Source organism: Vulpes vulpes, chromosome 14, assembly GCF_048418805.1.
Source record: "Vulpes vulpes isolate BD-2025 chromosome 14, VulVul3, whole genome shotgun sequence".
Taxonomy (NCBI): domain Eukaryota; kingdom Metazoa; phylum Chordata; class Mammalia; order Carnivora; family Canidae; genus Vulpes; species Vulpes vulpes.
In genome coordinates this window covers 114,557,610-114,583,832 of record NC_132793.1, presented here as the reverse complement: position 1 = coordinate 114,583,832, position 26,223 = coordinate 114,557,610, and the positions used below count along the sequence as shown (strand labels likewise).

General features: G+C 42.9%; 2 protein-coding genes across 2 annotated transcripts in view; one reads left to right on the top strand and one right to left on the bottom strand.

The window, feature by feature from the left end:
- Positions 1 to 17,107, bottom strand: part of BOD1L1 (biorientation of chromosomes in cell division 1 like 1) — a 54,675-nt gene extending 37,568 nt beyond the window's left edge. The window contains exons 1-8 of the mRNA XM_072737771.1: positions 16,760 to 17,107; positions 12,026 to 12,150; positions 7,525 to 7,715; positions 6,212 to 6,826; positions 5,454 to 5,603; positions 2,588 to 2,754; positions 989 to 1,100; positions 221 to 359 (exon numbers count right to left, since the gene is read on the bottom strand). Coding sequence (XP_072593872.1) covers positions 221 to 359; positions 989 to 1,100; positions 2,588 to 2,754; positions 5,454 to 5,603; positions 6,212 to 6,826; positions 7,525 to 7,715; positions 12,026 to 12,150; positions 16,760 to 17,014 — 1,754 coding nt within the window. The 5' untranslated portion in view covers positions 17,015 to 17,107. The remainder of the gene's footprint in view (positions 1 to 220; positions 360 to 988; positions 1,101 to 2,587; positions 2,755 to 5,453; positions 5,604 to 6,211; positions 6,827 to 7,524; positions 7,716 to 12,025; positions 12,151 to 16,759) is intronic.
- The window catches only part of LOC112919880 (uncharacterized), a 150,263-nt gene continuing 141,052 nt past the window's right edge, over positions 17,013 to 26,223 (top strand). Inside the window, exons 1-2 of the mRNA XM_072735177.1 lie at positions 17,013 to 17,082; positions 17,198 to 17,603. Of these exons, the coding sequence (XP_072591278.1) occupies positions 17,013 to 17,082; positions 17,198 to 17,603 (476 nt within the window). The remainder of the gene's footprint in view (positions 17,083 to 17,197; positions 17,604 to 26,223) is intronic.

Here is a 26,223-nt window from a genome sequence, read left to right as displayed (position 1 = left end):
CCTGGGGATCTCCCCCCAAAAAGAGAGTAAGATACACTACTTTGAACTATAGATACTAACACAATGAATTATGATATGAAAAGTGAGACTCCACAGTTTTCATAAACATGCAATGATACACACATTCACAGTATGGCTCTTTATTGTCACTGCCAATGCTCTCTTCTGAAAGCATGCCAGGGAATGTGACAATGGGAATGCTGCCAGATAAAATATGTACCTTGAATCTTTCTTTCTTTTTTTGCTTAAGGCTACCTTTTTCTCTAAAACTTTCCGTTCTTTAAGGACTTCTTTAATTCTGGGGGTTTTAGGCTCCAAACTCTTTGTTGATGATTCTTCTAAGTCCACACTATTTTTGCCTAGGAAAGAAGGAATCAATAAACTGAATTTCAGGACAGAGTTTATAAACAGTGTAATATTTCTTTTTCATTAAGATTTTCTAATCACTGCAAAAATGCTTTATGGCTTTAGTATTCTGAAGTTATGGTGGAATAAAATAGAATTTTAGATGGAGGAGTCTTACCTTTATTTCAAATGCACATGTATGTGTGTATGGTTTTATATACTACAGAGGATCAGTGCCCAGAGGAAGTTCAGTTTTGTTCAATTCTAGACAAATGTCTGTCACTTTAGTTAACATAAAGCATAGATTAATTCTACTAACATCACCAGCAAGGCTTGATTACTCACAGGTTAACAATTCATTTTCCAATGATAATTCAATTCCACAATCATTGGGAAATAAATGAGTTGAATAAGCTGGTACCTGATAGAATGTTTAGACACAGAAATAGAATTTAAAAAGTGATCCAACACATCAGATTAAATAGGAAATCTCCCATACCTAAAGAAAATACACATTTCTTCATACAGCAGCTTTTTTGAGATGGAATTTAGATCATTTAAAATCTCATAAGTAATATGAATATATAGAAAACAATGAAGTATATAAGATATTTTAAAATATTAAAGTTAACATGTCCTATACCTTGACTCTTAGCTTTCGAAGACTTTGTTTTTTCAGCTTTCTGCTTTCGTTTTTCTTCAAGTTTCTCTCTATTAATTTGTCTTCTTAAAAGCCTTTCTTCTTTTTCTTTAGCCTAAAACCACAAAATATTCACAATTACCCTACCAACCATCAGGAAAAAGCAAAAACAACTGAAAAAAAATTTTTGCCCTTCAAATGTTCTTACAAAATAATAAGCTTTGCAAAGGTACATATTCATTACACAATTTGGAAACTACCAGAAGAGTAACAGACAGATATGATACCAAAGGCATTATTTTGGGAAATAGTGGTTTAATAAACCAGTTAGTTTAATTAGAAGGAGAGCTGTGAGGTGCACCTGGGTGGCTCAGTCAGTTAAGTATCTGACTATTGATTTCAGCTCAGGTCATCATCTCAGGTTTGTAAGACTAGGTCCCATGTGGGGCTCTACACTGTGCATGGAGTCTGCTTAAGATTCTGTCTCTCTGCCTCCCTCTGCCCTCTGCCCCACTGCTCTCACTCTCAAAAAACCAAAAAAACCACAATAAACAAAATCCCATTGCATTAAAAAAAAGATAGTTGTGAAAATATATATGAACATCAAGTATACATAGGTGAATCTCTGTTAACCTTTAAATTATTCTTCAAGGAGAAGGTTGAAAAGTTGAAGCAAAGCGCCAGGTAAAGGACTAGTTAGTAGGTACAACAAATACAACTTGCTAGTTATGCTCTCAGGACCCAGGTTTTGAACATGGTTCTGCTTTCCTATTTAAAAAAAAAAAAAAAACAACCAAGAATCCAGTCATTCTCGGTTACTCCCACCATCCTTTCTCTGCTCAGAACTCAAAGTCTCAAAGTGCCAAAAACCCTAAGTACAGGCATTAACTCCTGATGAAGTAAGTTTCTCAAAAGATAAGCCACTGGGCAGCCCAGGTGGCTCAGCGGTTTGGCGCCGCCTTTGGCCCAGGGTGTGATCCTGGAGACCTGGGATCGAGTCCCACGTCGGGCTCCCTGCATGGAGCCTGCTTCTCCCTCCGCCTGTGTCTCTGCCTCTCTCTCTCTCTCTGTGTCTCCCATGAATAAATAAATACATCTTAAAAAAAAAAGAGATAAGCCACTATCAGCATTTCTACTTCCTTCAAATAATTTTTCTAATATTTTCTCATTCTAAGATGTCCAATTCCTATTTTAATATTTCTAAAACTGTGAATCATCTTAAAACTGATATACACATATGATGAAGCAACAATTTTTTTCTCAAAGAAGGTATAATAATCCAAGGACACATCTTGTAACTAGAAAATATGTAGACTGCACTTCCCATCTATTGATGGCTGCACATCCTCTGTACGGCTCAATCCACATTGGATTCAAACATGTCCATCCTGTGAAGCATTCATTACTAGTTTTTCACTATTGATCATAATGACACAAACACCTATGTCCCATGTTTATGTCTGTTCTGCCTCATTAAACGCCAGGTTCCGAAGGCAGAACTGATGTGCCACGGTTTGTTGAGCTGCCCAGTGCCTTGTACACAGACTAGTTTTCAAACCTTATTAAATAGGTTAAAATAGCAAGAGATCAAGTCTGACTTACAATTGACTGGCGCCTTTGTTCTACAGTAAGCTCATCATCAGAATCACTGTAATACTTTGAGTAAAGATATGGTTTGTGAACATAAGCATGCCGTACACTTTTTGCTTTTCCTTCACTGGGATCACTGGTTTGAGTTTTTGATTTGTTCTGCTTGTTCTTCTCTTCATCTGGAAGAAAGCCAATAGAAAAAGGAGTGCTTCTATGAAATGCCAATAAAATCAATACTATGCTTGATCAACATCAAGCAGCAAAAGCAATACCAATGTAGTTAAAGTGTATTTGTAGGTCCAATGGGAAATATCAGTATGCAAAAAATCAGAAATAAACATTTTTGAAGGCTGTAATCCATATCTTACTTTATTTTTTTACAATTAGGGTTAGGGTTAGGTACCAATGTAGTTAAAGTGTATTTGTAGGTCCAATGGGAAATATCAGTATGCAAAAAATCAGAAATAAACATTTTTGAAGGCTGTAATCCATATCTTACTTTATTTTTTTACAATTAGCTTCTCACACATAAAGAAGCAAAGAAAAAGAAAAATTATATCTCTTGTCATTTATGGTCCCTAAACAAACAGTTAATTCTCATTTGTATGCCAGTGAACTTGGTATGAATATTCTACCATTATAAGACTGAACAGATTTACTCTAAGCCACACTTTATTTTTTTTAATTCAAGATTTTAATGACCACCTAAAAGTCTCTCATTTATGCAAGAGGCAAGAGTTAATAACTGGCCCTCCACCAAGTATATACTAAAACCCTTCTGCTTTGGGGTGCCTGGGTAGGCAGTTGGTTAAGTACCTGACTTCAGCTCAGGTCCTGATTTCAGGGTCCTGGGACTGAGCCCTGTGTTGGGCTCCACACTCAGCAGGAAGCCTACTTCTCTCTCTCCCTCTGCTTATTCTCTCATAGATAAATAAACAAACAAACAAACAAACAAATAAAATCTTAAAAATAAAATGCCTCTACCTTAGGAAGGTACGTTGCCCCATTATATAACAAGTAGAAAATTTGTAAGCAAGGTTTTTATTTCCTACCACTTAGTACTCTTAAAATAATCATCTTACTTTTTAAAAGATTTTACTTATTTAACAGAGACGAGAGAGAGAGAGAGAGAGAGAGAGAGAGAGAGAGAACAAACAGGTGGAGTAGCAGGCAGGGGGAGAGGGAGAAGCAGGCTTCCTACTGAACAGGGAGCCTGATGTGGGACTCGATCCCAGGACCTTTGGATCATGACCTGAGCTGAAGGCAGACGCTTAACCTACTGAGCCACCCAAGTGCCCCACCTTCTTACTTTTTGGATATCACACATGTAAAACCCTAGTCCTGTCCAGGGAAAAATTTGAGAAGCCCCACAAAAGCACCTAGAATGAGAATTTTAATCAGGCTTCAGAAAGTAGGGTGCTCACAGGATGAATGGTATTCATCCTACATAGGGCCTACAGAACTGACCTCACAAGGAGATATGAAAAACAGTGAATGCTGATGTTGCTTTTTGGGCTGGTCATTTTGTTTTTTGGGGATATGAAGAATGTAAAACAGGAGAGACTGAAAAATATATCCATGGAATTAAAAGCATCCACTTTTTCTCCTCTAGGATTTTCTCTCGAGGTGTTCTCTCCAAAAGCCAATGGCAAATTTACAAGATGCTATTTATAAGTAATTGAAATATTTGATTTTTAAAAAAGGTCATAAGCAGAACTTAATTATGGGATACAGAGGAGCACAAAGTGTTGGTTAGAAGCCCAGTCTCAGGTTTGAAATTGGCACTGGAGCTCAAAAGCTGTGTGACCCTAGACAGGATCCCTTCTCTTGATGACTATTTCCTCACCTGGACCTACTTCTCAGGGCTACTGTGAGGATTACAGAAGCTAGTACACTCTAATATTAGATAACTTAATACAATGCCTGGATCACAGTGCGCTTAATATGGGTTAGCTGAAAAACAAACCATGAAGTATGGTTTTGCCCTGGGACAAGACAAAACTATGTTCTAGCTTCTTGGGTGGAATCAATTTCAAAGTCTCTGGAATGTCATGTTGACAGGAGGATCTGTTTGCCTGGGGGTCTACAGTCAAGTTAACTCATCTAACAGAATGATCTGGGTTGGGAGATTTGGGACAGGGGGTGTCAGCTTGATCTATGGAGGCGTTGGGGACTGAGATCAGACACTGTGTCTATGTGATAGAGCCCCAGCAAAAACTTTGGACACTGGGGCTTATGCAAACTTCCCTGGTTGGCAATTAGTCATATATATTGTCTGATATCAATGCCAGGAAAAGTAATGCTCTCCATGACTCCACTGGAAAAGGACAACTGGAAGCTCCACATCTGGAACTTTCTTGGACTCCAGCCTATGTGCCTGTTACCTTGGCTAATTTTAATGTGTGTACCTCAGCTGTAATAAACCATAATCATAAATTTTAAAGCCGAATTCAGGGAGTTCTGTGAGTCCTTCTAGGAAATTATCAAACCTAAGTGTAGGCTTGAAGACCCCACATTTGCAACTGGTGTCAGAAGTAAGAACAATCTTGTGGACTATGCTCCTTCAACATCACCCATACGAACCCAGATACATACACTCACACATACGGCATCTTAATATATACACTGTCTCATCTACATTTTCTAATAAACCTGGGGAATGGAGTTAAAAGATGGAGAACCAAGGTTTATTGAGTAACTTACCAAGCTTGCTCAGACAGACAACCTCGGAGCTGGGACTCAGAAACAAATCTTCCAACTACAAAGTCCCATGCTCTTGCCACTATACCACACTGTCTTTCACGATATAGCCATCTGAATATACAAATAATGCTCGACGGGAAGCTTCACAGAGGCATTATTAAGTAAAATGCTTTACCATCTGATGTAATCTCTCCTTCTTCCATGCTATCAGACATTACAACTTCCTCCTCAGTGTCTTCTTCAAAAGATGAGAGGTCACTGGTATGGACAGAGCTAACTGTGATGTCTGTAAGTCCATCCACATCAGAATCTATCAAAGAGCAATCTTCAAGAAGGAAATAAAACATGAAGATAAATCATGTTGTTACAAGAAGAACATATTCAGCACCCAGTTCCTAAATTACATTTATAATTTTCTGCATTAAGTACATGTCAAATACCTTCAACTTTAAAAATAAAAATTGCTCAAAAAATGGAAAGAAATAGAAGCCTCTCATCATTTATAACGAGTATCAAGGTAGAGCTGTTTTGGGGGAAAAAAAAGGCAAACTAGTATTCTATAAAAATAACTAATTTATGATGTAAATGACATACACAACAGCAAATGTTAAGAAAGTGAAATATTTACTAATTATTTTAAAGATTAGGATGTACAACTAATGAATTAAATTGACTGAAATAATGTGTGCATAAGTTACAGGTTAAATGATAAGGTTTAGAGCTTCTCTATTGATTTACTTTGTGAGTTGGTACACTGACATAGAATATACAAATGTTTGTTTTTTATTCTTTAGCAAAGGGGATAGGAGTTTTTAGGCTTTTGAAACACAAGTATCAAATAAATTTATTAAAATTTGAAAGATAATTTGACACCCCCACCCGGATAATTTTTGATCTATAAACAGTTGTAGATTTTTGCAAGTTTTTATATACCTTCTTTTGTCCCTTCAATGGTTTTAGCTTTATTACTGTTCTTTTCTGAAGGGAGTTTTGAACACTCTACTTCTTTTTCCTTTACTTGCTTTTCCTCTTTCACTTTTTGTAATTCTTCACTCCTTTTTGAGTGATCAAATTTCTTTTCAGTCTTTTCCTTCTTTTCTTTCTTTCTTTCTCCTTTGTCATTGCTCTCTGGCTTCTTTTCACCTTTGTCTGTTGATTTGTTTTTTTGGTCACTGCTTTCCTGTTGAACCTCCTTAATTAACTGAATTGAACTATTGCTCTCTTTTGTATGATTTTTAATTTCTTCAACTGGACAAGGGAGATCAGTAAATTCTTCAGACTTAGGGGCTGTTTCCTGTCCTTCCCCTGCAGAGTCGGATGCAGATTTTTCTTTTTCGGCCATGTCCTCTGAAGTTCTCTCTTTTTCAGTACTAGTGTCCATGCTTGGCTGAGAAGGGAGTTTTTTGGATACTCTCTCGCTGGTCTTGGCATTTGACGTTTCTGTCGAAGCCCTGGCTGCACTAGCTTCTTGGTTAAGAGAAGTTATGGTTTCCAAGATTGACATGGCATCATTGGCTACATTAGCACTGGGTCCAGGAGTTGGGATACCTTTGAGGAAAAGACAAATATTAGAAAAAAATTATGCAAGGGCACCTTGATAGCTGTTGATTGAATGGCCGACTCTTGATTCTGGCTCAGGTCATGATCTCAGGGTCCTGGGACAGAGCCCCACATTGGGCTCCATACTTGGTGGGGAGTCTGCTTGAGGATTCTCTCCCTCTCCCTCTTCCCCTCCCTGTGATCGTGCGTGCGTTCTCTAAAATAAATAAATAAATATTAAAGTAAAAAAAGAAAAAATATATGCAGAAGGTAAGCCCCTCTGAATTAATGCTACAAGCCACTATCATCTTTATAAGACACATATGCTATAAAGGCCATTCATATACCTTTAGACTTTCAGATACCAGTGCTAATACCTAGCATATTATAAATTCTCTACTGTTCTAATACTAAATCATAGGAAAGCTACCATGCAAATCTGGTAATTCTCTTTAGTTTAAATTTTAATTATTCCTTCTATTGAAACACACACACACACATTCAGTATATTAGTAAAATGTCTATTATTTTGCATTAATGTAAAAAATAAATGTTCTGTCAGTTGAGGAATATAGGGGATATTTAAAACAAATATAATTTCACTAGAGCAGCCAAGGAGAGATGTTTTAAGGAACTAAATATCTCTAACTTGATACTCAGTTCAAGAAGCAAAGCAATGGAACTGACCAAGAGTAAAAGCAAGGCACCTTGTGTAATGATGGAAGAGTCTGGTTTCTCATCATCAGGGACTGTACTGCCACTTGCTTCCTCTTTGTGATTTAGTGTAGCCAAAAACTCATGCACAGCTTTCTCCACTTGAGGTCTAAATGTGTGGTTGATCTTTGGATCCACAACCTGAGAAATAATTCGGTCTATACCAGACTCCAACATTCCTGATCTGAAACACAAGATAATTTTTACAGAGAGGTAAAAAAAATTTTTTTTTTACTTTATCTGCATTAATTACTTTTAAATAAAATTGTTATCTATTACATATATGTTCAACCTTAAATTGCCCCAAACCACTCAACTCCATATATGGAGAACAGGCAGTGGGAAATATACCACACTACAAGAAAGTCTGTATACCTTTTACCACCAGTGTCACAAGTGGAAATACTGAAGTAGACAAAATAAAAAACAAAACACCCTTAAAACTAGATACAATACACTATATCTAGAGCCCACACTTACAAGTGATGCGTATCTTACCCTAACCCTGGCAGGGCATATGGGAGTAGATGAACATAAAAGCTGAGTTCTGGGTATAAAATAAACCTATGGACTCTACAACTTTTTTTTTTTTTTAAGCAGAAATATGTAAGCCTTTTTTAAGTATTAGGATCTCTAGGAAAACTGAAGAACACATACAGAGTATAATTTCATCAAACTTACCAAAAATAAAAGCAAGCAAGCAAGCTTTAGAAAAACAAAAATAAAACTTAAGACTTCTGGCTTTCTTTGAATATCTTCCTGCTATAAAAACTTATGATTTATTCATTCAACAATTATGAGTGTCTTAACAGGCACCATGCTAGTCACTGGTTCACTACAAATCAGACCTGATCCTTGGTCTGGCAGGAGAGATAGACACAAACAATTAAAATACCAGATAACAGGCATTACAATACACCATATACTGTAGGGAAAGAGTGGAATAAAGAATCACTAGATATGTTTAAGGTAATCTGTGAATGCTTCACAAAGGGGAGACATTTGTACTGAGCCTTGATTTGCACACAAAGAAGAATGGGTTTAGAGAGATAAACACAAGAAACAGAGAAGCAAAGGAGACAACAAAGTCTGAAAAGTGCAGAAAATCACAAAAGTGTGAGTAAAATAAGAGGACACAGATTTAAGTAATGTACCTAAAACTTAATTCTAAAACAAAACACAGCAAAGTAGACCGAACCACCTGAGGAGCTAATGTTCCTTGGATAGTGCTGGAAGAGCCAGGGGCTGTCCCTTCCAGCTTCTAGGCTTCAGGCTCCCTCTGCAGAATGGGGGGTGTGGGGGGGTGTTCTTATATTTTTACAATGCTATTTTTGAGTGCAGCTCTGTCTGGAGTAGAGGATGAATTTGATTTCCATTTCCTGAGGCACTTTGCTGCCTTGTGGTACTATGATTTTACTTATGTGGGCCATAGAGAAAAATGAGTCAACACTGCACAAAGTAGGTAACCTGCTTTTTAAAGTTCTAAGATTAAAAAAAAAAAAAAAAGCGCAAATCCTACAAACATTGTTATATCTTAGAGGTGCCTTCAAAATGTAGCAGGTGGAAAAGAAAACAAGGACAAGCAACCTTAAAAATGTTTTAAGGCACAATACAAAGGTATCACATAAAAAATAAAACCCACTGACCCTAAAATTATTGCTGTGGCCTCTCTCTGCTTATATTCCAGGTCTTTGTCTACTTCAGTCTAGTCTCCCACTGAGGTCAGCTCTGATCTTAAAGTGGAGGCGAGTCCTAGTCTCCCACCGAGGTCAGCTCTTAGTGGGCTTACTCGAGTGCGGTGTGGTCACAGGTGCCTCACCAGAGGGGAGAAGGCGAAGCCCTGTATCCATCTAAGGACAAAGGCAAAAGCGCCAGTAGGTGGTATTTTCCTGATTAGAGCTCCTTCCTTGTTTTCCTTTTAAATTGTTCAGTTAAGATCACTATTTAGAACTATCTAGCTAGCATTTTAGGTTCTGCTGTTCAAATGAATGCATAAAAAGACTACTAGATGTTCTGGTAGCTGAAGAACACCTGACAGTGGATGCCTGGGTCTACTCCTATGCTCTGGCACTGAAACATGCAAAACACAAAGCTGTTTGAAGTTCCTTTCCTGAAGTTTTAAGGCCAAAGGACAGTAGCCCATTTTTATAAACAAGACCACCAGGCCTCCTTCACTAAGTCTTTGTATTCAGCTTAATGTAGATTTGAAATTAGCTTTTTAATTAAATAAAAGCCAATGCAGAATACATGTGGTGATATGGAATTGTGATTACAGGTAGGCTGTAGTCTTCATTTAAATACTAAACTCTGGCAAATATTGAGAAAGAACATAAATGCAGATACCCAGTTTTTTTTTTTTTTAAAGTGTCAGAATATCAATGATTAAATCGAACCATTCAAAAGTGCTGATATTAGCCAGGTTTTGTTCCACAAAAATGGCAATTGTAGATGGTTCAAGCTAATGGTCAAATGAATATTTCTCAAAGTCTCTGTGTGAAAAATTGTTTTGAAATTGTGTTTATAGGGGTTAGTCCCTCCCTATACCAGTAGTTGGACACGACTAAATACGGTAGCGTCTTTCTTTAAGGAAGCCTGAAAATGTTATAAACAGTAACATAAAACTTTACTAATGGAATTTAAGTGAGAGAATATTTTATTTAAAAATAAATAACATAGCTAGAAAAAAATTGACAGACATCCCAAGTAGAGCAATGACTAAATTCTCCAAGAGAACACCCTTTCCTTCCAAAACATCTCTAGAAGCCAGTTCCGCATCCGCCACATAGTAATTGCTGGTAGTCACAAGAACCCATTAATGATGGGGTACAGCAACCCCTCACCAAACAAGATTCTGTGAAAATAACTTTTATTGGTGCTCTAAGAATTGTTAAGTGCTTGATTTTACAAGGACAAGAAACTAATAAATGACTGCTTCTCTCCTCTATAGATTTTGTATGCTAAGCAGTAAATCAGCCTTCCAATTTAGTATCTTAACATATGAAAAAAAAGAATGCACCCCCCCAACCCCTGAAAAAACTTTTTAAAGCAATATAATCATTTGTGACAAGGGTGAAAGCACTCAGTAACTAGGAGTACTCTGTAGAAGTAGGGGGTGTGCATGGCATTGTTGGTAGGCTTCCAGACCCAGTGCCCCCCACCCTCCTACCCTCGCTCCCTCCCCCCTTGCTATTATGGCTACTGTTCTCCTGAAAACCCAGAGAGTAGTTACCCCTAGGTTTGTTTCCCCACACCCAACAGACCTCTACGGCCTCAGGTTTTCAGGAAAGGCTTTGGTTTTTCTCAGTCTTACAATGCAATCCTCCCTGGCAACTTTTCATCTCTCCTGGGCTTTTTAAGAGGTTCCTCAAACATCCTTTAAAATGTAGACTTTAAACCTATTGTTAAATTTCCCCCTTCTCAGGTGGTAGGAGACAGTCTGAGCCCCCAGGCTCCCAGTTTCTAGGATTACCTGGGGCTAAATAGCTCTTTGAACCAGAGTATGCAGTTCTGTTTGTGGAGTTTCCTGCAGGTACAACTATCAGTGAAGTATGCACACTATAGGCTGGCAAGGTTCCTCCGGGAGAAGAGGGTATGAAGAGGTGGCAGGCAGAAAATGGATTTGCTTAACAGTTTAAAAGTCACATTTCATTCTAAAAGATGGGCTTGAGTGAAAATATTTGTCAAGAGAGGAAGACTAGGCACTCTTTAAATAACAGGCACCCCTTCAGCTGGGAGGGTGAAGCAGAGATCCAGTGTCAAGGTCTTCTTGTCTTGGCAAATATTTATATTCAAGAACAAGATAGTATTGTAAATCTGCTTTTTTGGGAACAAATATGGTGGGGTTTTTTTTAGGTCCCTCTAAACATTTCAGCTCTTTACATTCTCTTTATCTTATGTTTACTCAAAAGAGGCTCTGACAGATCCCAACACACTTTCCTTTTTTTTTTTTTTTTTTCCCATAGCATCACTAAAAAGCAGAGTTAAAAGTCATAGTTAAGTGCCAAAAAAGGTGGTGGTGGTGGGTGTATTAGAAGATAGAAGACACAGCCTCAAATCAGACCAAATTATTTTAGTTGCAATAATCTAGAATATCTTTTTTATTTGTCAAAGAGCAAGAAAAAAGTCTGATTTTCTAGGGTTAAGAAAATGGTTGTGAATGAACTGTAGAAGATATTCCGGCACTTATCATCTATTAATATTCTACCCTATGTTTTTTTGTTTTGTTTTAAGTCACATTGTCATCCTTTCCTTCAGGTATTTCCACAGGTCTACAGGAGAAAATCAGACTAAAATTTATGGAGGAATGTGAAGTGAATTTTAGAATTCATTTTAGAATTCTAAAATTTAGAATTTCAGAGCTCACTCTAAAATTATACTGTAACATATATAAAGCGGCCAACCAAACTTGACAAAACATCATCAGACTTCCATGTAATGTCTCTGCCTTCCAGGGTAGGTAGACATTGTCAAGCTAGCCTCCAGGCTGAGACTTACTTGAGCACTTGCTGTCTAATGTTGTTTCGTAGCTGGTTCTTATTGAGGTGGGGACTCCAAGTATGAGTTGCCAAGTGGTTCGCAACAAAGTTGTCAACACGTTGCCTCAGGTTCTGGTAGGCAGGCTGGAGAGGAAAAAAAAAAACAAACAAATGTTAAAAATCTCCAATGTTATACAATATCAATATTTACAGCCTCAGGAATTTGAGAATCTTTAACAGTGTTAAATTTTTTTAGATTACAGTATCAATGTGGCAACGAAGTTTCTCAGCTTAGGACCATGCCACTTCAGGACAACTGAAGACATTCAACTGCTACTTATTTTGTCTAAGACACAATGTTTGGAGATGTAAAGAACACAAAGAAGTAAGACATCCCTCTTATTTATATACAAGGGACTAGAAAATAAGACACAGATATTAGTGTTAGCTGATTTGGAGCAAGGAAAAGGAGAGGGAGGAGTAGAGGTATTAAGTCTTCATTGAGAACAAGGCATTTGAGTTGGACCTTCAAGGTTTCCCCAACACAGAGCTGGTAATTGGAAAGGTGGGCCTTGCACATACAGCCAACAATAGAAGCAAAGACCAACTGGACGAGAAAACGTGGAGGTCAGGTGGGTTTGGAGGCATTCAATTTGTTTGGAAAAGAGAATATAAAAAAGGAGTGACACGAGGTTGGAGACAGCTTGGGGGTGGGGTTTGAAGGGCTTCGGGTACCTATATAACAAGACTGGGATTAGGGGGTTTAGAACTGGAACCCACTGCACACAAGCAGAGTGAAATGTGATAGCTGAATTTTCTGATAATTAATCTTCTGATAGAGGGTAAAGAGACACAAAATATACTTCGGAAAGGATGCAAAAACTCCAGTGATGAAGGTCTATATTAGGGTGGTAGAAATGGGCCGAAAGGCATGGAACCAAGAGAAGTTATAGAGGGCCAACACTAGAACTAGGCACTAAATTTGATGTAAGGTAGTTGGGAATGATTTTGTCCCCTCCACCCCAGGGGACATTAGATGATGTCTGGAGACGTTTTTGGTTGTCAAACTCAGGGAGCTGTTACTGGTATCTCGTCGGTAGAGGGTAGAGATGCTGCTGAATAGCCTAGAGTGCAGAGGGTAACCCAGAACAACAAAGAACCATCCAGCCAAAAACGTCATCAGTGCTGAAGGTGAGGACCCCTAAGGTAAGGGGAGCAGGAGAGAAGACACAGATTGTGTCACTTCTTAAAAGGAAGGAGTATTTGACCACTTCAGCAGGACTACATACTCCATTCATAGAGGCTCCTCTCACCGCCCCTCCCTGCCCCCCCCCCCAACTCATGTTCTTTCAATCTACCAGGTCTGCAAAGAGGGTGGAGGGCAGGGGGGCTACTCCTATCTTACCTTCTATCACTTTCTCCTTCACCAGATTCTGCCTCAGTCCTTCCACACTGACTGGTCTCTACTTCGAATGCTCAGCTCCATATAGCTAGATGGCTCCTTCAGGTCCTTCAGTGATGGCTCAAGTATCACCTTACTGAAATCTTCCCCGGAAAACTTACTGAACACAAATCAGCAACCCTTTCTACCCTCACCCTGCATTATTTATTCCATAGAACCTATGACACATTACTTCCTGCCTGTTTTTCTCTGCTGGGATGCAAGCTCCATAACAGCAGGGAGGTTTTGTTCACTGCAATACCCTGGCATCTAACAGAGTGCCTGGTACATATTTGTTGGGTGAATAAATATATATGCTCTTTGATATTCCTTTCAAATCTAAAAAGAAAAAGGCAATAATCACAGTGACTAGAAGCCATTTGTAACTGAGAAAGTATTCAAAAATCGGCCTCTGTTACCTGGGGAGAAAGGCTGGTGAGCTCCCTGCCTGGGACAGAATGACGGGCCTCTCTTGATCTTCCCTCTCCACTCTCCAGTGTGACCTCAGAACAAAAGGGTCAGAATAGCCTTGTAATCTCCGCTTGCTCCAGGAATCTGGGAACTAGTAATCTATATAGCAGAGGAGCCTCAGCAGTAGTTAGATATTGATGTCCAAGGCTCCAATTCTTTGGGTAGAAGGTTGATTTGGTCTGCTATGGTCAGTCCTCTCTTGGTTGGTTAAGGACCATCAGTGGCCCCAGGATAGTTTGGAGGGTTTTACAGTCTTGTGGAGCGGCAGCAGACTTTGGTATTTCTCATCTTGCTTTAAACACACAGGACTGGATGACAGTTTTGCTCTTGGAAAGCGCCTGATAGGTATTAAATGTCTTGATTTTTAAATATGCATGTGACTGACACTCCAGTTACTGCTACAACCCTATACAGTATATACTGCAGGTCAGGGTTTGACATAAAGCAGGTCAGTCTTCAGGGTGTCAGTTATCGAAAGCACCATACCACAAGTGGTCTCAATTATAAGGTGTTCTTACAGCTGAGACTCAACAGTTCCATTAAAGTGATGCTCCGTTGCATGAGGGAATCTTATGTCTATTCTGGCCCATTCATCGCATTGAGAGGATGTTGAGCTCATATGAAAAAAAAAAGAAAAAGAAAAAAAACGGCTTCTGTATGTTTTCTGAGACTTTCAAACTTAAGTCTTTTTTTTATTATTTAAATAAGGAAAGGGAGTATAAGATGCTACAAAATAAGAATACTTTAAATTAAAATCTACATGATTGTAAAGCTACAGAAGAGGAAGACAATCATGGGAGAAAGCAGCAAGATAATCAACCAGAAACAGCAGGCACAGAGGTAGAAAGACAAAGGGAAAAAGAGGGGAGGCATCAGGAGTGAAGAAAGAGACATGAGAGGTGAGAAAGAATTTCCACCATACCCAGGCTTCCTCTTCTGCCAGGGAAGGGCTATCATTTCAGTTCTACTCTTCTCTAGTTTCAAACATTAAAACAAGGGACCTTATTCTGCGGCCACTGAACTCCCTGAAACTATATACTAGGTTGAGCCACGTGTAATTGATCATAGTAAACCATTTCTGAATTATAAAGACTGTATTTTAATGTGTACATGTCCATTCTTCTTAGGAGATTGTAAAGGCAACTGTGCTTCCTTCCTTCCCGCCAATAAAGGTTTTAAGACTCCACTTTGGGGGGATGTGGCAGGGACATTACCAACATGCAACAATAACATTCAGTGGCAACGAGATGAGGAAAAAGTCGAGCCTTAGATACTGTAGTGCCTCCACCAGCATAGTTAAGTTTCCGTGTGGGCACACGAAGACAAAATACAGACAGGTCTCTAAGTTTCTGAGAACAGCAAAGTAGATCGCTGCTTGCTCGACACAGATAACCAGCTTTGGGTGACATCTACCTGGGCTTGTCTGACCTCCCATTAAGGGAAAAAAAGGGGGGTGTGTGGCATTGTTTTCAAAAGGACGGCTGTGCATATCCCCTGAAACAGGGAGCGCAAGCTGTACACTTCCTACATAAACACCCCGAGCACACTGGATTCTCTGTGGCGTTAAAACCCCAACACTGAACACGCGCCCTTCTACCGGGTCTACAAGGTGGACCGGGGGATCCCCAGAGGAGACCGCAGAATCGCGCGCAGTTCTCACTCAGTCCTGGCGACCTTTGCATCTCCCGAGGAAGAATCTGTGGAATCTGCAAACGCTCTTCTCTCAAAGACATGGGGATTCCTCAGAGAGGCTGACCGTGGGACGGCCGGGCGGCTCAGCGGCTGACCCTCCGCCTTCGGCCCAGGGCGCGCTCCGGGAGACCCGGGATCAGCCCCACCCGCGTCGGGCCCCCGGCGTGGAGCCTGTTTCTCCCTCTGCCTGTGTCTCTGCCTCTCTCTCTCTCTCTCTGTGTGTGTGTCTCTCATGAATAAATAAATAAAATCTTTTAAAGAAAAGAAAGTCTGAATGTGCTGAGAAAATCTCCATCCCATCAAAACCCCAATCCGAAGGATCCAACCAGATATAAGCCGAAACCTCCAGTTTTGCTCCCAACGAAGCCTCCCGCCTGGCCGGTTCCCGGAGCCCCGGGCCGCTCCGCCCGGCTGCTCCCGCGTGTCCTCTGCTCCTTCCCGCAGCACCGCTAAGGGCGCCCGTGCCTGCTACCTCCCCTTTCCCTGGGGCAGGAGGCGCGAAGCCCTTCCCCTTCGAGCCCCCCTTCCCACACCAGGCAGCCCCCGCCGACTTCCCCGGCCCGCCGCTGTGCCAACGCGCCCTGCGCCCCGTCCCTCCTCTCCAAGCGCGGCCCCCGCCCTCCGCCTCTCCCCGCTGCACCGCCCGGCCGGCCGCAGCCGCAGCCCCTCGTCGCCTCAGAGCGGCGACCCGGCCTAGCCCCGTCCGCGGGGCCGTCCCGGGAGGAAGCGGGTCCCGGCGCCCCCGCCTCGGACCCGCGTCAGCTCCGCCCTCCCTCAGCGCGCGCCTCCCCCTCGCTCCAGCGGCGCGCACGGCCAACAAGTGGGTGCGGGGTCGCCTGACGGCCTCCCGGGACGCGGCGGGACCCTGAGGCCCAGGAGCCCGCGGGAGGACGCGCAGCAACTTGGGCACGAAGTCAGCCGCGACCGGGAGTCACCACACGTGAAAGCCCGTTAGCGCCTCCAGGCGCGCCTCCCTTGCCGCCCGCTGTGCGCCTCGCGCGGGCGCTGGCACCGGCCGGTTAAGCGGCCGGACGGCGGCGGGCGAAGGAGCGCGGCGAGCCTCGCACCGCACCCGGACGCCCGAGGGCCCCGGAGCTGCCCCGGGCCCCCGCCCCGCGCCCGCGGCCCCGCGGCCCCGCGCGCCCGCACCTTAGTGTCCACGTCGGCCAGGCAGTCCCGGCGGAACTGGTCGAAGAGCCCCTGGCTCTTGAGGTGGTTCACGATCATGGCCACGAGCTGCGGGTCCCCGGCGCCGGCCCCCGCGCCGCCCGCCGCGCCCGCGCCCGCGCCCGCGCCCGGGCCAGCCCCGGGGCCCGGCGGCGGCGGCGGCGGCTGCGGCTGCGGCTGCGGCGGCGGCGGCGGCGGCGCCGGAGGAGGCGGCTGCGGCTGCGGGTTGGTGGCCATGGAGGCCTGGGCCGGGGAAGGCGCGGGCCCGGGCGGGCGGGCGCTCCGGGGAGGCGGCGACTGCACCGGTCCCGCCGCCTGAGGGAAGCCAACGGGATGTTGTGACGGAACCAGCGGATCCGGAGCAGCCCCGGAAGTGAAAGGGAACCAGGGGAAGAGAGGAAAAGGCGGCGACGCCACCAGGGAAGGTGCGGCGACGGGGGCCGCGAGGGGCCAGTTCCGGCCGCCCGCGGGCGCCCTCGCGAGGCCCGGCTGCGGCGGAGGCGGAGGCGGAGGCGGAGGCGGCGGCGGCGGCGGCGGCGGCGGCGCAACGGAGCGCACCGCGCGGGGCCGGGGCCAAAAGGCGCGGTCCAGGAGTCCGGGGGGGTCGGGCGTGGAGCCCCGCGGCTCCTCGGGCCGGGTGCCGGCTGGGCGCCCCGGGGACTGGCCCGGCGCCACGCGCGGTGGCACGTAGGCCTGAGGCTCTTGCTCCTGCTTCACGGAGCAGCCGAGGGCCACACTCGTTTACAGCGCCAACCGCGGGCGCTGCTGCCTGTCTGAGCTGGCCTGTCCGCCTCCCGCGTCACGGGCCCCGCTTGCTTCCGAGCAGGTAACTCCGAGCAGGTAGCTCCGAGCAGGTGGCCCCGAGCAGGTGGCTACGGGCAGGTGGACCGGAGCAGGTGGCCCCGAGCAGGTGGCTACGGGCAGGTAGCCCTGGGCAGGTGGCTCCGAGCAGGTGGCCCTGGGCAGGTGGCTCCGAGCAGGTGGCTACGGGCAGGTAGCCCCTAGCAGGTAGCCCCGGGCAGGTGGCTCCGAGCAGGTGGCCCCGAGCAGGTGGCCCCTAGCAGGTGGCCCCGAGCAGGTAGCCCCTAGCAGGTAGCCCCGAGCAGGTGGCTCCGAGCAGGTGGCCCCGGGCAGGTGGCCCTGAGCAGGTAGCCCCTAGCAGGTGGCCCCAAGCAGGTAGCCTCGGGCAGGTGGTTGCAGGGGCCTCCCGTCCGTGTCCCCGCCCCCCCCCCCCCCCCGCGTTCCCGTGGGCGTCGGCGCTCGCTCTCCCGAGTGTGCCTGCGGCTTTTAGTTCTGAGGGTCCCCCCCCCCATCACTGATGGTAACAGGTGTCGCGGATACGGCTCGCACTCGGGCCCAGGCAGGGCGCTCAGGCTGCAGAACAAGAATGACCTAGTCTTGGTACTGTCCGCAATTTGCAAATCAGGAAGCTAAGGCCCCGAGACCCTTATTATTATTATTTTTTAAGATTTTTATTTATTCATAAGAGACACACAGAGAGAGAAGCAGGCTCCATGGACCCCGGGATGACGCCCTGAGCCAAAGGCAGCCGGTCAACCACTGAGCCACCCAGGTGGTGCCCTGAGACCTTCAGTAAAAATGCCAAAGTTTACAGTAGGGACAGCAAGACAATCCCCTGATTCTGGACTGAGGTTTTGTTTTTTTGTTTTTGTTTTTGTTTTTGTTTTGTTTTGTTTTTTAAATTACTGTTCTTACAATGTGAAAGTAAAATAAGTAGTGTAATATTTTCGTAATTCTTTAGTCAGATGTAAAGTTTATTGGAAAATGCATCTCGGCGAATTGGATGTTGTTGCTTTTACAAATTTATATGTCTGTGGATGAGTATGTCCTATTGGTGGAAAAAGAAAGGCTGAGCATCTCCTCCTCCTCCTCCTCCTCCTCCTCCTCCTCCTCCTCCTCCTCCTCCTCTAGTTGTATGCCCTGAGAAGCTGCATTCATATAAACAGACTTTTTCAGTTTCTGGGACACATAACAAATAGACTTTATTAAAGTATCAAATGACTATAAGATTTTTTTTTTCTTTCTTCAATGAGATGTACCTTTTTAAACCTGATATACTCAAAATTGGGACGCCTGGGTGGCTCAGCGTTTTAGCACCTGCTTTCAGCCCAGGGTGTGCATGATCCTGGAGACACTGGATGGAGTCCTACGTCGAGCTCCCTGCAGGGAGCCTGCTTCTCCCTCTGCCTGTGTCTCTGCCTCTCTCTGTGTGGCTCTCATGAATAAATAAATAAAATATTTAAATAAATAAAATAGGGCAGTCCCAGTGGCTCAGCGGTTTAGTGCTGTCTTCAGCCCAGGGCATGATCCTGGGGTCCAGGATCGAGTCCCACATCCGGCTCCCTGCATGGAGCCTGCTTCTCCCTCTGCCTGTGTCTCTGCCTCTCTCTCTCTCTCTCTCTCTCTCTCTCCCCCCCCCACCATGTTTCTCATGAATAAATGAATAAAAAATCTTTACAAAGTTTGGAGAAAATCTAGACATTGTACATTGTCATAAATGGTTTTAGATAAATTGCTTTTTAAAATTTTGTTTCCTTAACCGATTATTCAGTTTTGTTTTTGTCAGAACTTTGCAGATAATGATACAGCTCATTCAGGTTGAAACTTTGTCAAGCATGGAAAATGTTTGTCATATACCCTAATTAACAGCCTGTTTTGATGTCAAACTAGCCAAATTGGATTTACTTTCCATGAGAAGCAGTTTGGCTTCATTGTTTCATCTTCTCTTTTTTTTTTTTTTAAGATTTTATTTATTTATTCATAAACACAGAGAGAGATGCAGAGACACAGGCAGAGGGAGAGGGAGAAGCAGGCTCCATTTGAGAGAGATCATGGAACACAGGAGCATGAGTAGGGGGGAAGGGCATAGGGAGAGGGAGAAGCAGACACCCTGCAGATCAGGGAGCCTGAAACTGGATCCCAGGACCCTGAGATCATGACCTGAGCTGAAGGCAGACCACTAAGCCACCCAGGACCCTAAAACAAAAAACTTACCAGCCACTGGACCAGTTTATTTTTAGCAGCAAATGTCTTATTGTTTCAATGTATTTTTTAAAAGTTTGATCACTCTTCCTAATTAAATTTATGGAGTTTTGCTGAGTTTTTATGGATGATTCTTAGTTATTCCCCAAAAGCTAAATAAATGATACATGCACCCATATATACTAAATAAATGCCATGTCTTTCTACACGCTTAGCAAATGAATGACGTATTATTCAGCAACATATTGTATTGCATTGTTGATAATTAAAGGAAACATCAAATTTGCATCTTATTTTCAGTACTAATTTTGAAAATGGATAAAACAACTGTTTTATCAGTTAAAACAGCCAGTTGGGCTGTTTTAAACAAAATCTTTAAAAATTTTTGTTTTGTAAACAACATATAGAAAATCCTAAATATTTTCTAAAATGTAGTAAGATGAGGGCAGCCCCAGTGGCTCAGCCGTTTAGCGCCGCCTTCAGCCCAGGGCCTGATCCTGGAGACCTGGAATCGAGTCCCATGTCGGGCTCCCTGCATGGAGCCTGCTTCTCCCTCTGCCTGTGTCTCTCATGAATAATTAAAAAAAATCTTTTAAAAAAATGTAGTAAGATGAGAAGTGATCGTAATTTAAATAGATGATTCACAAGTGATATTATAAAATGTCTGTTAACTGTCTTACTGCATAACACATTGAATTTAAAAGAAATAACAATATTTGTATCCATGGGTTCAAGTTACACCAGGTACATATATAGTAGATACAGTATAACTTGAACAGTTTTGCAGCCTTATAAAATTAGCTGGTTACATTGAACAGAATGAGGGGCACTGATCTGTACTGTTCAAAGATACTGTTCTTTACTCTTCAGGACAAGTCCTAGAGAGGAGTATTTTGAATAACTGAAGGGGAAATGGCATATATTTAAATTTAAAAAATTGTTTTAAGCAGTCATCATTTCTTACCCATGACTTCTTTGATCTCTCCTGTGACTTTCTTTAGAAACAGTAATATATTTTGGCAATAGTGTGAGGTCTTGAAAAAAAAAAAATTGCCATTGTTCCCCAAACCCATCGTCTGTGTCTGAATTCAGAACATTCTGACAAGAACCAAATACTTATCTCTCTGAAGGTGATTGACCTCTCATTTTGTTTCTAAAGTCTGATGCTAAGGTGATGGTTAACAAACTTCATTAATACTTTGGGAATGAAGGGAATGATACAATATGTTGCTAAATTTATGTTATTTGTTATAATAATATAAACTGTTGTCAGTTATAACTTACTGATAGTCATTTGTACCCTTGGATACCATACTCCTGCCAAGTATCTGGCCCCTGTGATGTCCTCTCTTCTATAGACCAGCCTGCCTCACCCCTACCCCATCCTCTAAACCCAGTCTCTGAGGCTGATCCAGTGAAGGTCAACCATTGGTTTTGTAATAGGACTATCTCCTAACCCCCATCTACTGATTGGGCAGGATCATTTTCTTTCCCTCACCTCCCCAGGTCTTCCCCACCCAAAACCAGGCCTGAGGCCTTGCCTTTCCTAATCAAAAGACTGACCAATATAATTTCCTAAATGGCCCTCCATCAACTGCAAAGCCCAGTTGAAACCTTGAAAGTTCATGTTTTCAATGACAATAGAACACATTTTTAGGTGGGGTTCAAGCACCTATTAAGGTTTTGTAAAGTTGTGTGGGAGAGAAGTATTTGCCTTTCCACAGCATACTCCATGCTCTCAGGTTTCCCTCTATTTCTGTTGCAGTATAAAATCACCAGTACAGGTAGAGATAGTGGTTAGTCAGAGCCATATAAAATGTGAATGTGAGAAGGGGGGATTGATTGCTTTTTCTCTTGAAGGAACTTGAAAGAATTGCCACTTGCTCTGGGGTCAGGACAAAGGTAGGGTGGCACAGGGGGATGGTAGGTTAGAGGGGGAGAGGAGTGGTTCCACAGCAACATTTGGCAGACACTGGAAACCTCATTCCTTGCCAGTCTGGAAGCTTAAGAGTAGAGGTGCCTTGGAAATGGTGGCTGTATGAGCGCATGTTACCTGGAAGAGCTGCAGAATTCAAGAAGGCAGCTGAGACCTAGCTGATAGGAAAATGGATGATGGAGACTGGGACAGCAAGATTGTAGGAGTGGCAGCAAAGAACCAGGGTTGGACTACATAATAAGCCCCTGGTATATTGGGGCAAGAACTCCAGAGGTGGAGAGAAATCAGGAGGGGAGCGGGGAAGGGATGCTTTCTTATGAAGTGGGATATCAGTCACCATAGTTATTCATACTTTATGCAATGGGAGAGTCCTAGTGTGGGTAATCTGGAAGATTAGCTGTGGTTCTCAAACTTTAGCACATGTCAGAAATCTCCTGGAGGGCTGGTCAACACACAGTGCCGACTGCTTGCCCAGGGTCTGACTTGGTAGGTCTGGGACAGGGCCTGATACTTTGTGTTTTCAACAAATGTTGGGTCACCATCTGAGAAATAACAGACTAGACAAGCCACACCCACAGGCCTAATCTGGTTTACCTGTCTTTATAAATATTCATGGAACATAGCCATGCCCGTTGCGTTTGCTTTGTGTCCATTGTCTGGCTGCTTTGGCTGCAAATTGTATGGTTGGCAAAGGTGAGACAAATTACCATATGGCCCTTTATAGTAAAGGTTTGCCAACAGTTGGGCTGAAAGGAGGCAGCAAAGGTGTGGTTGTGAGACTTTCCAGTTGTATTCAAGAACTGCCATTCACTAGATAACAAGTTGCTTCCCTGAACAGACAAGATAATGCTTAATTCACAGGGTAGCCAAGTCACATAAATGACAGTGGTTTGTAATATGCAGCCCAGATAAAGTGAATCATTACAAATGGGTAGACTTTGTGGGGTGCCTCTGTGGCCCAGTCAGTTAAGTATCTGTCTCTGGATTTCAGCGCAGGTCATGATCTCAAGGTGGTGAGGCCGAGCCCCACATCTGAGATTCTCTCCTGCCTCTCCTTGAGTTCTCTCTAAAATAAGTAAGTAAGTAAGTAAATAAATAAATAAATATAAAGCCTTTAAAAAAAAAAAAGAATGGGTGGAATTTGGCAAGAGAGAAACGAAAAGCTCTGTAAGTTAAGGAAAGATCAGGAAGAGGTTCAGAGTGTGCCACAAATGAGATTATAATCAAGGTAGAAAACCAGGTCTTTGGTATGGCACTGGGTACATGCTATGTGTATAGGGGATGTTTATTTATTATGGGATATTTATTTCATTTCTTTTAGAAATACTCTGTGATGTAGCCCCTCAATTAACAGTAAACTGTCCTTTAAGATACATGCAGATTTGGTACTTTGTAAAGAAATTGCTCTTGACCTTGGGGGAGGGAGGTAATGGGTATAGCAAGATAGAATTCTAAAATACGAATTTTCTCATCTATGTTTGGGGAACCCTGATAGCCATTTATCTTTCCTTTAAGTGATTGCCTTTTTGTCATATTTTTTCCATGCTTTCTAGTTTGAACACTTTTTTTTTCATAAGATATTCCTTTGGGGTGCCTGGGTAGCTCAGTCGATTAAGCATCTGCCTTTAGCTTGGGTCATGCTCCTAGATTCCTTGTATGGAGCACTACAGTGGGCTCCTTGCTCAGCGGGGAGTATGCTTCTCCCTCTCCCCTCTGCTCCTCCTCCTGAGTTAGGGACAAACAGGGCTAGGCAGGACTAGGTAGGGGACCACTGAAGCAGGCTCACAAAAATCCCCAAAATGCTGAGGTATGGAAACCAGAGATAAGGGAACAAGCCAGACCACCCTGCCCTAAGGTGGAGGTGGAGGTGTCTTGTTATAACAGCTGCCTATAACCAACAAAAAAATCATCAGACTCCAAAAAGGAAGTAAGCCATTAAAGATGTTATCACTAGTCCTTATTCAATGGCGATATCAACAGGTATGTTAAAAGGATTTAGTTCCCTGAATAGGCTCTCAATAAAAGACCAACCCTACAAGCCCCAGTGGCAACTTTGTTGGGACCCCCCTCACTTTTTTTTTTTAATAATAAGTTTATTTTTTATTGGTGTTCAATTTACCAACATACAGAATAACACCCAGTGCTCATCCCATCAAGTGCCCCCCTCAGTGCCCATCACCCGTTCACCTCCGCCCCCCGCCTTCCTCCCCTTCCATCACCCCCAGTTCGTTTCCCAGGGTTAGGAGTCTTCCATGTTCTGTCTCCCTTTCTGATATTTCCTACCCATTTCTTCTCCCTTCCCCTTTATTCCCTTTCACTATTATTTATATTCCCCAAATGAATGAGACCATATAATGTTTCTCCAATTGACTTATTTCACTCAGCATAATACCCTCCAGTTCCATCCACGTTGAAGCAAATGGTGGGTATCTGCCATTTCTAATGGCTGAGTAATATTCCATTGTATACATAGACCACATCTTCTTTATCCATTCATCTTTCGATGGACACCGAGGCTCCTTCCACAGTTTGGCTATTGTGGACATTGCTGCTATAAACATCGGGGTGCAGGTGTCCCAGCTTTCTCCATATCTTTATTTAATAAACTTCTATCCTTTTACTCACTGTCCATAGTCTGTGAGATTCATTCTTCAACTGTGAAACAAGAATCTGGCTCTCCCATATTACCCCTGCTCATGTGTGCGTGCATGCTTGCTCTCTCTCTCTCACTGTCTCAAATACAATCTTAAAGATGTTCCTTTAATGCAGGTAACATCACTTTTTTCATATTTTTTTAAGACTTAAACATATAATTATAGCAATCAGATGAACAAAAGTAAGATTTATTTGTTTATTTATTTATTTATTTATTTATTTATTTATTTATTTGACAGAGAACAAGTAGGCAGAGTGGCAGGTAGAGGAAGAAGCAGGTTTCAAACAGGGAGCCCTGATTTGGGGCTCGATCCCAGATCCTTAAATCATGACCTGAGTTGAAGACAGGTATTTAACTGACTGAGCCACCTAGGCACCCCTCAAAAGTAAGATTATAAAGTTGAGTAGCCGGTGTCTATTAATGTTACTGAGTTACTGGCTATTTTGACAATTGGAGTGACTTTATAACAGATGTGCTTATAAAGATGGAAAGGAGCCCTGCATTTTTAAGGGTCTTCATGAAGATTGTCTTTATTTTAAAAATAGCTTTAGTGTGTGTATATGTTTCTTGAATATTCTAGATGGTAGATGCTACCCTGAAAACTAAATCACACCTCAAGAAGGAAATTAGGAAAGATAGAAGTAAAAGGAAGACCCATAGAATTTATGTGATATTATCTGAATGCCTAAATCCAATCCAGGTCAAGGTAGAATCTAGGTAGAAATTCTGAGGAGGAGAAAATAGTGATTATAAGCAAGAAATTACATACATAAATAATGGGAATATTCTACCTCTGAGTAGGGAATATTTCCAGAGAGGAGATGGCTGACAGGCATCCATGAAAAGGCAGGATCAAAGTGTCTAGAATTGACACTGTCTCTAGGGAGAGGAAATGTTTGCTATGTAGGGCCAGAAGAATTTTCCCTTGTTCCCTACTAGGTTATTTGGCTGGTCACACTGATGTAGGAAACAAAGGCAGAAGGAACATTGTTAAATTTCCTTACTACTCACAGCCACTGAAAAATCCTTGAAACAGGCAGAATGACCTTCCTCTAGGGACTCAAGTGCCTCAATGTTACTTCTTTGCTAAGGGCAAAAGGCAATCTTAGCCTGATCCCCAGGATCCTGTAAGTCTACTTTAACATGTAAAAATTCCTTTAGAAATACCCACCATTTGCTTCTACGTGGATGGAACTGGAGGGTATTATGCTGAGTGAAATAAGTCAGTCGGAGAAGGACAAACATTATATGGTCTCATTTATTTGGGGAATATAAAAAATAGTGAAAGGGAATAAAGGGGAAAGAAGAAAAAATGAGTGGGAAATATCAGGGAGGGAGACAGAACATGAGAGACTCCTAACTCTGGGAAATGAACTAGGGGTGGTGGAAGGGGAGGTGGGAGGGGGGTGGGGGTGACTGGGTGACGGGCACTGAGAGGGGCAATTGATGGGATGAGCACTGGGTGTTATTCTATATGTTGGCAAATTGAACACCAATAAAAAATAAATTTATAAAAAAATAAAATAAAATAAAAAGAAATTTCCATTATCTCTACCCCCCAAGATATGTATTGGCAGTCATTCCCCAAGGCTATGGCCCACTGCTATACATCTGAAGGGTCTCATTAGACCCCTTTTATTAGACAGTAATAAATGACCTTTTCCTGATAACAGCTAGGCCCCCTCAAGGTCCTGGAAACCTTGCTTCCAAATTCCTTAGAGACTTCTGCTAACCCCTAGCTCTGTCCTAACTTAAAAATATACACTAGACCAATCCTCAAGACCCAGATGCAGGGCAGCCCAGGTGGCTCAGCAGTTTAGCACTGCCTTTGGCCCAGGGTGTGATTCTGGA